Genomic DNA, 13738 nt, shown 5'->3' with positions numbered 1-13738 from the left:
ATAGTATCTCATGAGCACGTCAAATTAAGATGAAATTCATTAAAAATAAGGGGACATCTCTTCCTGTTTTTGAATTGAAATTCTCAATTTTAAGAAGAAGAAAGAGGGTGTTTTCGTTAATTTTTTTTTTTTCACATTTAAATCGACGATGTCGTTGTTTGTGTAGGGTTCCGACTGGTCAGAGAAATTCAGGGGAAAAGACTAATTTTATAAAATATATTTTTTTTATATAAATTGTACACCAGCTTCAGCTGAGACAATTATTATAAAATATATTTATGGGAGGTAAGTGAAATATTACTATATGTCAACGTCATCGGACCTGTCATGAAAGTCAGGGAATTTCCTGCCAAAGGTCAGGGAAAGCCAGGGAAATGGATTTCTCCATATCAGTAGGAACCCTATTGTGTTCGTCACAGAGAAATGAAGGAAAGAAAAGTTAAAAGACCTTTTTATTTAGGTTTTGGTCCTCCCGCCATTACTTCAGTCTTTGCCGTATTTGAGCCCTGAAATGAGGAAAAATTTAGGATCGATAGATAAACACTATTTCTGAATTAATATAGCCGATATAAAACATACCAAACAATTTATGTTGATCTTTGACTTGGGAAACAGGACTTTTTAGGTGGAGCCGACTCCAGTGTGCTCCATCCCCTATGTTGTAGCTTAAGTAATATGAAACTAATTATTTCCTGTATACAAAAAAAAAAAATCCCCACAAAAATTCCTTCCCACCAGGAAATTAAAGGTGACGTCACTGGCTACGATTCAGTTAGGAGGGAAACATTGTACAGTCAGCGACAGAAGTTCCTTCCGTTTGATGAAATTAGTTTCGTAAATAACTTCAGAATGAAAGGACAATTTGAGTACAGTTTTCAGTAAATTAAAAAGAATAGAATTTTCTGTACGTTTCAGCCTTGAAACTTGGTGAAACAGTGTACGTTGCACAGTTATTCCCAAAATAAATTTTACAAAACGGAAAGAACTTTTGTCGCTGGCTGTACAACATTCTTTTTGAGTTGGTATACCGAAAAAGCTAGTTAGATTAATTAAGATGTGTTTAAGTAAATTCTGAAGTAAAGTCCAAGTAAGAAAATACTTGTCTACGAGTTTTCACGTCGAGAATGGCATTTGGAAGACTTAAGTGTGGATGAGAGGATATTACTGACACGGATCTCGCCGAGATACGTATACAAAACGGAAACTTGATCCAGTTGGCTAAAGCCGAAGTCAATACAGAGCTTTTGTGAATTGAATCTCCGTAATCCATAGGTTGTAAAGTTCTTGAAATAAAGTAGATACTTGTGTTGTGAAAATAGGACTATTTTAACAGCAGTAATAGACAAATGAACGTAAGGGATGGAGCGTAAAATAGCGTATACGAAAAGGAAATGTTCTGGTTGGATATATTCAGGAAAATCCACGCCGTGATGCTGCTGTTAATCCCCCATTAATCATTGAATGAACTTGTATTAGTGTTGACACAGACACACGCACACTCTCGTCCATTGCATGCCATATAGTGGAAGACTTTGGACAGCTTAGATGTCTGATCTTTTCCCCTGCCCCTTCTTTTCTCATGTTGAGATATTTTGCTGGTGCTTCTCTTACGTGAACAAGTTATGCAGTCGGATTCATGGGAAAGTTCTCCACGTCTGTATTCTTTTCTATTTATTTATATTCATCTGTGAGATGGTTGCAACGTAGCTTTGAGGAGTTGAAAAGTGCAGCAGAAATTAGAAGTGTGGTGGTTGCGCTTTATGCAATAGTTTCTCCTTAGGCAAGTCAAACGGTTCAACTCCCCCATGTGTCCACTTATTTCTCATAAAGAGTTTATATAAGAAAGTTCATCTTCCGAACTTGAGGGACACGAGCACAGTATTTTTGGCATACTTTTTAAACTACTCCTTCTCCCTTAGGATACTCATTTATGAAAGTGACATCATAAAATCTCGACTCGAGCAAAGTGCCGTATTCAAAAGTTAATTTCAGTCGGTTCAGCCGTTTTCTTGTGATAAGACAGACAACGTCGATTTGAATCTGGAACGGAAAAAAATTAGTAATTTCTCTGTTCTCTCCTGACAGGCAGAATTTTTGGTAGTGCTAGGACACTCTTTTAATGTTTATATATCAAGTTCCATCTCCCTAATGCGAGAGGCTCGGGAGAGACTATTTTTGGCGAAAATTTTAAATCTTTTTTCCACTTAGAATACGCAGTTTAATCAAGGGGATTGAATAAAAACCCGATTTAATGTAGGTACGAACTATGTTCAAAAGTGGATCCTCGCTTTTTAAGGTAAATTTTAGACTCTCAGTCAAGCAGGTACTGCGTTATTGGTATTTATCGTAGGATCATCGTTCATACATTTTTTCACAATAAAGCAATTTTTCAACGGCACCACTCGCTTATCCATATCATACACCAGAAACGGTAAATTAAAAAAAAAAAAAAAATCCGTTTTTGAAACCTTTGGGCTCGTCGGGCCCGGGTTGATGTACAGATCTCAAAATCACTGAAAAAATACGTAGTTGCATACACAGTACATGTGCATAATATTCATGTGAAATCTTGAAAACTAAGGGCGGAATTAAAAAAAAAAAAAACTCAAGGTGACTTATATGACGTGATGTAAGAATTTCCGAAAACAACACTATTTGTCTCTGGATCATAGTTCATATCTCATTCTTTTCAGAATAAACAACCTTTCAAAGGGTACCACTCGCATACCCATATCATACACCAGAAACGGGAAATTGGGGAAAATCCGATCAATTGCCGGGGAAAAACTCCCTTTTTGAAAGGGACCCTCGGGCTCGGGTTGACGCAGAGAACTCAAAAAAATTGATAAATAGTTAAGAGGTGTACACAATGCATATGGAAAATTTCAATATGATATCTTGAAAGCTAAGGACGGGCAAAGTTTTTGAAAATTGTCTCCAGAAAAAAATGTGATGTCAGGTCCCAGCCCCCATTTAGCGCCACTAAGTTGACCATCTGGTTCCAAAACGCATCTGGGGTGTTGTTTGGTCCATGTCGGACTTGACCATTAAATAATAGCAGCAAAAGAAATCTTAAATGCGTGTTATAGGACCTAAATAAGCGGTTAAAGACAACACTGCATTATGGTACGAAAACGTACCATGGACCAAGTAGAAGCACGAGTTTTTCGCAATGCACGATAAAACGAAATGCGTCAAAATTAAGTAATTTTCAGTTTCTTGACATTTTATGATGTTCTGTGTTCGTTTTCATTGGTTTCCGTTGCACGATAAAACGCGAAATTGGCAGTTTTGTGCGAAATTTTAACAATACGCGACATAACGCGAAATTTTAAAAATACATTCATTACTTTAAAAACTCTAGTTTTCCGCTGATGGAACGGTAGAACGTGGCCTGAACGGTGCATTTTGGGTGATCCGGACACGGAAACACAGAACATGTTGCGCGTTAGTTATCACCATCGCAGCTGGATGGGGAGTTCCGAAGTGATGATTGAAGTTTGTTGTAAATGCATTTACATGTGTGTGGCTTCCAACAAGCAATGCCAATTGTGTGTGTGTGTGTGTGTGTGTGTGTGTGTGTGTGTGTGTGTGTGTGTGTGTGTGTGTGTGTGTGTGTGTGTGTTTTCAGTATGGACTGGTGATAAGTGACATATACAAAATGAAGGAATAAATGTGGAAACATGTAACATGCTTACGCGTAATGCTTAAATGTAATTTGTGCTTATGTGTTTTCAGGAGACAGCAAAACTTTCCTACTCATAATAAGTTTAGTTACTGATTTTCCTTCAGTTTGATTTTTTTAAAAAATATAATTTTCTGTAAGTGAAATTGACAATATCAAGTGAAATATTCAGTGTATTTTGTTTTTAGGTAATTAATGGTTTATTTTTATAGTGATCTATGAATAAAAAGAAACAATTGTAAAAATGTCAGGGAATTCTTTTTCGCAAGAGCTACAACATGCGAAACTTTATTTGGAAAATGCGACAAAGCGCGAAATTTTTAAAATTCTTAGTGCGAAAAACTCATGCCTCTACTTTATAAGGGTTAAGATGTTAGTTTCAGATTAACATTTGATTAGTGTTCCATAATAGTCAGAAATACTGCATTTTATTTCGCTTTTAAGCATAATAAATTTGATTTAAATAATGGATATTAAAAACAATCATACGATCTAAATCAACCCTGATATATATATATTTAAGCTGTAATGCAGTTGTTGTTATTAGAACACTTTTTAATTTTTTAAAAAAATAAATTTCCTCTGTAAGGCAGAATCCTCAGGAAGAGAAAATGATGTAGAGGTTTAAAAAAAAAACTATTTTTTTTTTATTATCAAGAACTTGAAATCAATAGATTGAATCGTTTTCTGCTCGCGCAGAACGATGGCTTTGTGTGTGTCATTTACTATTGTTAAAGAGTAAAAGAAGAGAAAGAAAATGAAGGAGTGTATGAAGAAATGGATAAAACAGAGGAAAAGAAAAAAAGGGGAAAGATTTCTGTCATCCGCTGCTCTCGAAGAAATCCGATTAAAGGTAGAGGAGGAAAACCCCACCTTAATTGCCCCCTCCGGAATGTTCCAGCACAATCGTGTCCTACCGTAAAACTCCGCATGATCTGTGCGTTTACCGCGCGCGTCGAGACATCTTTTGGCAGAAAAGGGTAACGCCCACCTTTCCAGAAAAGCCAAGCTTTTATTGATCTGTGGATACATTCAATTATTCTCGTGCGCACCACGTGAATCAGATAACCAATGAGAATACAACTTAGTAAGCACCTCTTTTGTGTGTCACTTGGATTCGAATCGACTTATTTATTCTGGAGATATTGGAATAGTTACTCCATGTTGTAGTTCTTCTTTTGGTTGAATTTGGAACGTTATATGATAAGGAGCAGGGAGAATAGCAGTGCTAATGGTAGCAAATTGTTGGTCTCATCAAGAACGGAGCTGGATGAATTCTAATTGGGTATTAATTGCTTCCCTTAGTAGGGACTCACCCTTGCTTTATATGCAACCGATCCATCTGCCATGCCATTATGGTTGCATACTTTATTTCTTTCAAATTTTTTTTTAAACCTTTAGGCGAAAGGAAACAAACGAATGATGGAATGGGAGAAGCAAAGTTACTCCGAGAAAATTTATTTACATTGTGTCAAGTTGGGATAAGGATTCGAATACGCCAGCAGCAAGAAGAGGCGAATGATCTGACACAGGACCATTTTGATTCAGTTCCTTAAATTTTAGTTTAATGTATGACTTTATCAGAATGCTAACGATTCCTCAGTTTCCGAGTCTGTTGCCCAAACGAATGCTCCAAACCATAACAACTAATGGAGAGTCGAGTTAACAAACATACGCTCGTTTCTTACCATTGAAACTCGTCTCTACAAAGTTTGCAGAGATGTTTCACCATAGCTTTCGCACAGTTTGCCTTAAGTGTGCTTTCCTTCAAGGATAGGGAATAAGCCTGTTGAAGCCTAAATGCGAATAAAATGTGGGGTTAAATCAATCCCAGATTGGAAGTTTCTTCATATTGTGATAATTTTCCACAACAGGTTTCGTAAAAACTAGATTTGGTTTAATAGATCGTGTTCTCTTTCTCTCTCTCTCTCTCTCTCTCTCTCTCTCTCTTGAATGTTCTCAATAATCCCCATTGCTTGAAGTTGAAATAGATAAAGATGTCCCATGTTATGCCTTGTAGGCTAAAGGACATGAGTTATTATTGGTTGAAAGGGTTATTGAAATGGGAATGTGGGAGGAAACGGAGGACGCAGTGTTTACTACCACATTGTACATCGGCTGGGATAGAAGGAGCAACTATTTGCTCCAGAGGTGAATTTACTACTATGCTTCTATTTCATCAACTAAGAGAGGCTCAGTGGTAGAACGTTCACGTCTGGTGCTAGGAGTCTTTGGTTCGATCCCAACTCGCGCCAAGTGAACTTTGTGGTGGACTCGTTTCTGACACTTTCTTCATTCCACCATTTCCTTCATTTCTCATCAGCACTCTCCGGTAGCCTAGCGTGGGACGTGGGACCTAAAACTTGGATATCATTTCATTTTTTTCACCAGCCAACAGTGTAACGAGGAAATAATTGAACTATAATTAGTACAAGCTAACTTTCATATTTTTTTTTCTGATTTTCATTGAGCCTGGCGTGTACATTTTTAAAAGGCTTTTTAGAAGGTCAGCAAGCAAATTCAAACATATGTTCCAGGATAACATCCGTAAAACTGAACAAAATTAACATTTTTTTTTTTTTTTTTTGTAAATGAAATAATAAGGATTACTATTAACACCACTATTTAAGTAAAAGACGTACCCGATCCATACTGTAGTCAGATCTTCTCATGACGTTTTCTTAGTTCTTCAGAGCTGATGTTGGGAGAGAAGAGTTGAGTCCCGCTCTACAGGGTGTCCGGAAAGTCAGTCAACCCGAACTTCGAACGAAACTTGAAAAATCACGAATGGGAGTCAGTTGGGGTATTGTTTGTGGACAAGTGGGATTGTTAATGGGGGGCTTGGGTGAAGATGTATCGTTCTGAAACAAGAACGATATCTTGGCACCAAGTGCAAACATCCCATTGCCTTTATCATGGCATGGCGTAAAAAAAAAAAAAATCCTGTATTGTGTAATATGACAACACTGAAGGTACCAGACGGTGTCAACATATGTGGCTGGCCATGAATTGTTCTACAGATAGATTGTTACAAACAAGAAACTTGCAAACCTCTGAGAAGTAACAATCGATCTTCCTCTGGTAATGACTTCCTCAATGATCGGCAGGTTTCTTGTGTATAAGTCTCTTCGTAGGATACTTGGTGGCTAGCTACATGTGTTGACACCGCCAGTATTGTCATATTACTCCATAATACCAGAAAACAGGTGATATTTACTCCACACCATTATTCACGGCCATGGAATATCTGTACTTGGTGCGAAAATGTGTCATCGTCTTTGAAAATTATACCTTTTTCCCTTTAACATTCTGATTTGTGTATTAACAACACGTGTCTCCAGTTTGTACTTTTTCACGTTTCATAGAAAAAAAAATCATCATCTTTTGTTTCTGGCATTCATGAGAACGAATATCGAACTCTCCTTCCCGTGGTTTATATCTACCAGGCAGGCCTTCCGTGGGTAGTAGTTTCATTTCAGTTATGGTTCGAAGGTTGTGATGTTTCAAAGTTTGGACTACACAATTTTCCGTATACCCTGTGCTACAACGTTCTATATTGTGTTCTTTTCGAAGGCTCTGCATTTCAGATTTGACAGCCAAGATAATGTGGTATTAATATATTCCACGAAACACGCTATTTACTTTATTAACGAGGAACACCGTTGTTACTAATGAGTTTCGAATTCTATCCCCAGAAATTTTTATATGAGGTTCCGATAAGAACCTAACTATGCTGTTTGGGAATTGAAGCGAGCCACTTTACAAAGGCTGGGGTCCGCGGTGGCTCAGTGGTAGAGCGTTCACCTCTGGTGCACGGGGTCCTTGGTTCGGTCCCAGCTTGCGCCAAGCGGACTTTGTGGAGGACAAACACCGTGTGCGTGGGTTTTCTCGGGGTTCTCTCGTTTCCTCCCACTTTCATCATTCCACCATTTAATTTATTTCTCATCACAGTCTCCTTTAGCCGAACCAGGATAATCGTGGGACGTAAAACAAAATACTGACACACAATCATAGTCATACGTCTTGCAAATAAAATCAGAAAAATAAACACACTGCTGAACAAGACTGCACTTATTTAATATAAAAACACATTTACACGTGACGTTTCAATCTTCTAGCCAAGATCCTCATCAGACGTACACTGAGTGATACAAAAAACTACTCAAGAATATATACACAATTCATCTCCCTATCTGCTCTCTCATTGGCCCGTTCAAACAGCCAATCAGAAGCGTGGAAATTATCTGAACTGACAATTGGGAAAACATAACATTCTACCAGAAAGAAACAACAAGGAGCAAGCAACCATGGAATATATTAATTCACATACATTTTTCTGTATTTATCAATAATATTTCTCCATTCTTTATTAATGTTGATACCCTTGGTCCAATTCATGAAGTTTACATCCCCTTCCTTTTCTATTCACCAGGCCTCTGTCCACTTTCTCGGCGACAACCTTTTTTCCCGTGTAAATATGTTTTTATGTTAAATAAGTGCAGTCTTGTTCAGCACTGTGTATATTTTTCTAAAACTAAGTTTTTTTTTATTTTTTTTTTTTTATGCAAATGCTATTTTCTGCTCGCTGACACAAAATAAATTTGAATAATTTGCAAAAGGAAAAGCATGTAGATATATCAACCTTGAAAAGAGGTTGTCTCATTCTTTGGACCAAACTACGAGATAATCGAAATCAAATGAAAAGAGAGTAAAGTGACAAATCTGTAACGTGCTTGGATATTGCTAACGGAATTCGTTTTGTTGGGAGTTTCTGTTGTGTGTTCTGTTTTAGAACGATATCTCCAATGTTTTCTCTATTTTACTGTAAGAACTTTTTTTTTTTTTTTTTTTTTTTTAATATATTATTCCCGTGGTTAATCATTTAAAATTATTGAAGCAGATTTAATAGATTTAGTAAAATCGGATTAATTGGGTAAAGTTAGTAGAACTTACTTTACAAGCAAATACATTTAATTCAGGGTCCTTTTAAGTATTTACTTGTTTTCACACCTTATAACCCACTGTCAGTGGTAGAGTAAAATGTTAATTTAGATACAGATAGAAGTAGGAATCAGTAGATTGAACAAACGAAATTTACTTTCTGTGCACTATGTTGGGTCGATAAGTATTTTTTTCTGTATTTAAAGCACAATTGTTGTGTAATACATGAAGCTTATCCATAATAGTTTTATTGAGTTTAAGTGTAAATGTGATTACAGTATAGTAGAATATGTAACTTTCTGCTTCGTTAGTTGTGAATCTTATGATTTATGACTTCGTAATTTTCGGTGCTGGTACAGTTTAGTAGTGGGTATCACTTAAGATTATATAGAATTAATTATAATTCAAAGTTTATTACAAATAGCTACATGAAGAATTCGGAAGATCATTTGTGTATATTTTCGAAAAAGAAGTAGTCCATTACGTAGCTGTTTCGGTGTGTTTTTTAAGTTATTTTTTTCTTTCTTTAACACTTGGCACCAAAGTATCGAAACTTGGTAATGACCTTTTTTTTTTGTATAATTTGATTTGCCATTTGTCACGGATTTATATAAAACAGAAAGTGGGGATTCTTCGAAAGTTTTACGTTTTAGGCAGGCGGTAGGTATACTCTCTGTTTCAGTATCGATCTATCGATGAAGCAGTAAAGCTCCAAAGTTTTTCGGGTAAGCAAAATTGCATGAAGAAAAATCGTGTATTTCGGTTTCATCGTTCGTAGTAACGGATTAGCACTGAATTTTTTTCCCCCCACTAGAAGACTGTTTGCTGATAAAGAACTGGGGAGAATAAGGATGGATAGTTTTTATTTATTTATTTTTTATTAAATAGTTTGCGAACATGTCCACAAATTCAGAACAGGCAATTCTTTCATATATTGTAATTGTAAAATCGCATGTATCGAATTAATGATAACAAAAAACTATACTTTTTTTTTAAAAAAAAAGTAAATATAATAATTTATTACGGTATTAGTATTTTAAAATTTGTGCCGTGAGTCCATTTTTACATTAAATTGGCGTACATAAATGTAGTATGTACTGATTAGAATCCGATTTTTTTTTTTTTTTTTGTAATGTTTTGTATCAGTCCAAAGTAGGAGCTAATATGAGAAAGTGTACTCTGACACGGGTTCGATCTGAATGGGAGCACATGTGTAGGTCAACGTATCATAGTTTTGGTGCTGACAAGATACCTTAAACTACAAAGAAAGAAAAGAAGAAAAAAGCGTGGATTACATGCAGCTCGGTTGGTGCTTATAGAACGCATAGGGCAATGCCATCAGACCCACGTGTAATACTTAAAATAGTGTACTAAGTGAATTAGGTCACCAGAGCAATTGAACTCAAGTTACTCCGCTTGTAGCAGGTTATTTTCACTGAGAAATGATGCAGCACCGAAAATTAGATAATTTGAAACCCAGTTATTAGTATTTATATTCCCAGGCAAAGCTATAAATACTAATAAGAGAGCTTATTTGTTGTACTGTTGTTGTGTAACTAATGAGGAGTAATGAGTATGGGTAGTGATAGGAAATAATTCCTTGCAGCAAGCACCCCCTATGCCAATATGCAGTGAGTGCCTGGGAACAGCGGACAAGAACCGTGGCGGTCGGCCTGAAGAGTTGAGTTCGTGTGTCTTCTGTGGCACCTCAGTGCATCTCTCGTGTTTGGCGGCGGGAGACGAACTGAGGGCTCAACTGCTGGCGGGGGCCCACTGGTGCTGCGAGGAGTGCCGGACGTGCTCCAAGTGCGGCAAAGTCGGCGATCAGGTGGGTCCCCCTTCCCTCCTCGTTCCCTGCCTTGTGTACACTGTTATTTTATTGTAGATAAGTTTCATGTAAGTTGTTTAGCCTAAATAATGGAAAGGTGGGTTTATTCTTCCTCAAGTTACTCCCTTTTATTAATATTTTATGGCTTTTTCACTGATATAATTAAAGTAAAATATACTGTAGAAAATGATCCCTATAAAATACATAGTGGCTTTATGCTCCACCAAATGCACTTTTTTAGAAACTTGTTTTGAAAGCATTTTTGGGGGTGGCTTCTTAACATAAGAAATTAAGTCCGGAATTTCTGAGATTTTTATGGCGGTAGTTAAATCCTCAATTTGGTGAGTTTAGCTTTATGCATGAAATAAGAGCTGACCATTTTTTTTTTTTTTCAGTGCGTACAGTGTTTCCAGCCAGTAGAACTTTGTTTTTATTTTATTTATTTATTTTATTTTTTGGCTTCTCTTCCATTGGTGTCACTCTCTTCAACTAACTTTGTCATTCTTGTGTGATCACTTCTCAGTTTCTGTTCCATAATGTAAAGTATTCACTTTCTTCATTATCACGCTAACAACAGACCATGCGCATACTTTGTGATAGACTTTTTCTTACGTGTCACTTGTATTGGTTTAGTAAAAACAAATCCCTGATTATTTCGTGTCAATATGAGAAATAATATAGTGATGCAGAAGTATAGTTTAGGAGTCGGTTGGCGTTGTAATGTTTATTCGCAGAAATCTGAACCATCGGTATTTTCTATGAGAACAAAATTATTAATTTGCATAGAGTAATAATCACTGAATAATTGAATTTCCTGATAGAAATAATCAGTGTGATGTTATATTGTGAGAGGGCAAGTGTTTTTACTTTTTATCATCTGCAGATGTTTGTAAAATAGAATTCAAATGTTAAATGAAGGCACCGCAATATGCCAAGTGAGAAGTATGTACTTGATCATGTAGGACTTGCTCATATAACCAGCAAACGTTATGTTAATTACACGTTGAAATATCTTTCATATTGCGAATAATTGGACAAGTTTATCTGGATCGCGTATATGGCCAAGATACGTATGTGGATTTGATCTCTGGTCTTCGGCATTGCGAAAAGTGGAAGCTTCTGGTGTTTCTCTTAACCAAACTAACAACTTACTTTTTCACTTCCACACTTGTTTTATTCTTTCTGGGCTCTGATGGCAACTCCGTAGATATTTTTTTTTTGAAAATGAGTTTATTTTTTTGTTATTTATAAACTTTTTTTATTTGTGGGTATTGGTTTGTCTAACGAAAGTAAAATAGTTTAAGGCTTCTATAAATTCAGAAGTATACTGCTGCATGGATGTAAATACATTGATTATATTGTATTACTTTTACAATGTAGTCGTTCACTTTTTCGTGTTGATGTCATTTTTATTTTCGTTGTAAGTTGATGGCATGTTTACTACAATATCTTGTGATCATTTTCTTAAAATGTTATTTTGTAAGCGGATGTAATATTTGTGCAGTATAATATTCATGTCTTTACACTTTTATTATTTAGTAAATACTAAGGGTAAGACTTTGATTTTTCTGGAAGACGGTCCCAACCAATTTATTACGTGGGTCTTTTCCGTTGTGTGCAAATTTATTTGCGTGTTGTTCATTTACACTAAAGTTAGAGTAAATATTTTTTAATTAGGTTTGTGACGTTAATATATATTGTGTATTAATTTACGTTATATTTTGATCTTAAAACTGTACTTTCGTAGTTTAAGTGACTACAAAAACAGTAATCCATTGCTAATTGTTGAGTAGTACGACTCTTCTTATATGTACTTAGTTTGAATTTGTTCCTTTAAAAATTATGGCTGTGTTAGTGTCGAAGTTAAAGGACTGCCAGGACTGTCGCACAGTAACATTGTAACTTATGGTGTAAACTAATGCTTACTTTCTACTTCATTTCCTCAATGGAGCTTCAGTAGCGTATCTGGCAATTATCTTTTAACACTTTCTCTGTACATTCGGTCTCATCCTTTTTTGTGTTTTTGTGATGGTGGAATATTGGCTTAAAGTAATTAACTTTAGATATTTTTGTTTTTCAATTGTGAAATATTATGATTTATTTCTAGGATATGAAAGTGTTGAAGTATACTATGGTGCACAAAATGTCAGAAAAGTGTAATTAGATATAAAAGTACTGTGCAAGATAAGGACAACAGTTGTAATAAACATAGTTTTAAAATCATGTTGATTTGGATATATTTCCGTTATCAGAAATAATAATAAAAGAATTTCTGTGAAAGTTACGGAGCGCAGTATTGAATAATCATGAACTCAAAATTTTGTAGTTTCGTGATTTTTTTAGTACAATGCATAGGGGATTCCGCAACCCTTAACTTGGTATTCAAAAGATGTGCAAGGGTCTAGCCGGAGCCATATACACATAAACAGCTTGGTTACTCCAATATTTCCTTTTGACTGTGGCTACATCAGAATAGAAGATGTAAGTTCTAATTGCAGGCAAAAGTAGCAGGTTTGTCGTATTATTCGTAGACCAAGGTGACCAGACGTCCCGTTTTAGCCGGGACAGTCCCTTATTTTCAACCGTTGTCCCGTTTTTTTCTGATTCTCAAACGGGACGCCTAAATGTCCCGTTTTTAAGCAAAAATGACCCAGGTGTCCCGTTATTATTATTCAAAATATAAATGGCCAGTGCAAATTCTACACTTTTCCGTACAACACTCATTGGGAAAGTTCAGCTGTGTCTGGAACCTCTGAATGTTCAAATGGGAATTAAGTGTTCTGTGCTTTGAGTAGTACTTAAGTTAGAAACGCTGTGTTATCATTTTTACTTGTGTATTTTGTAAATTAAAAACACTGCTGAGTCCCAAAATGTAATGTAAAATGCCCCCCTCCCCGTCGCAGATTCGTATGCGTCCCGTTTTTGAAAGTAAAAGTTCTGGTCACCGCGACGCAGACAGACCTTTGAAAATACGTCTTTGTGTAAAATAGTTGCACCTGTAAGAGCATAAGAACTGAGTTGTGAAATTTCAATCTAGAAATTTAGGGTGAGAAAAATGAACAGTTCTAGTGATCTTGAAGAAAGTTCCTCAATTCCAACATAAAAAAAAAAAAAATGCATAGCAAAATATTGTAATAAAAAATAGCTGGTACTCTCTCTTATTTTATTTGCATAGATATTACAATATCTCGAAAACATTGTTGTAAATGCATGATCATATTCTCTAAAGAAAAGCCACGTATTGTAATGGAAGTGACCCCAAAAGATCCATTTACACCGAGCCT

General features: G+C 36.0%; 1 protein-coding gene across 4 annotated transcripts in view; it reads left to right on the top strand.

Annotated features, from left to right (window-relative positions):
• The window catches only part of enok (histone acetyltransferase enoki mushroom), a 129533-nt gene that overhangs the window by 54843 nt on the left and 60952 nt on the right, over positions 1-13738 (top strand). For 3 of the 4 annotated variants that reach the window (XM_081760496.1, XM_081760498.1, XM_081760495.1), the window contains exon 3: positions 10233-10454. The exons of the other annotated variant lie outside the window; for it this stretch is intronic. In XM_081760496.1, coding sequence (XP_081616622.1) covers positions 10233-10454 — 222 coding nt within the window. The remainder of the gene's footprint in view (positions 1-10232; positions 10455-13738) is intronic. 4 annotated transcript variants of the gene reach the window in all.

The sequence above is a fragment of the Thermobia domestica genome, chromosome 5, assembly GCF_964235325.1.
Source record: "Thermobia domestica chromosome 5, izTheDome1.hap1.1, whole genome shotgun sequence".
Classification (NCBI taxonomy): Eukaryota; Metazoa; Arthropoda; class Insecta; order Zygentoma; family Lepismatidae; genus Thermobia; species Thermobia domestica.
Note: the sequence above shows the minus strand (reverse complement) of the source record. Positions and strands in the feature narration are given on the sequence as shown.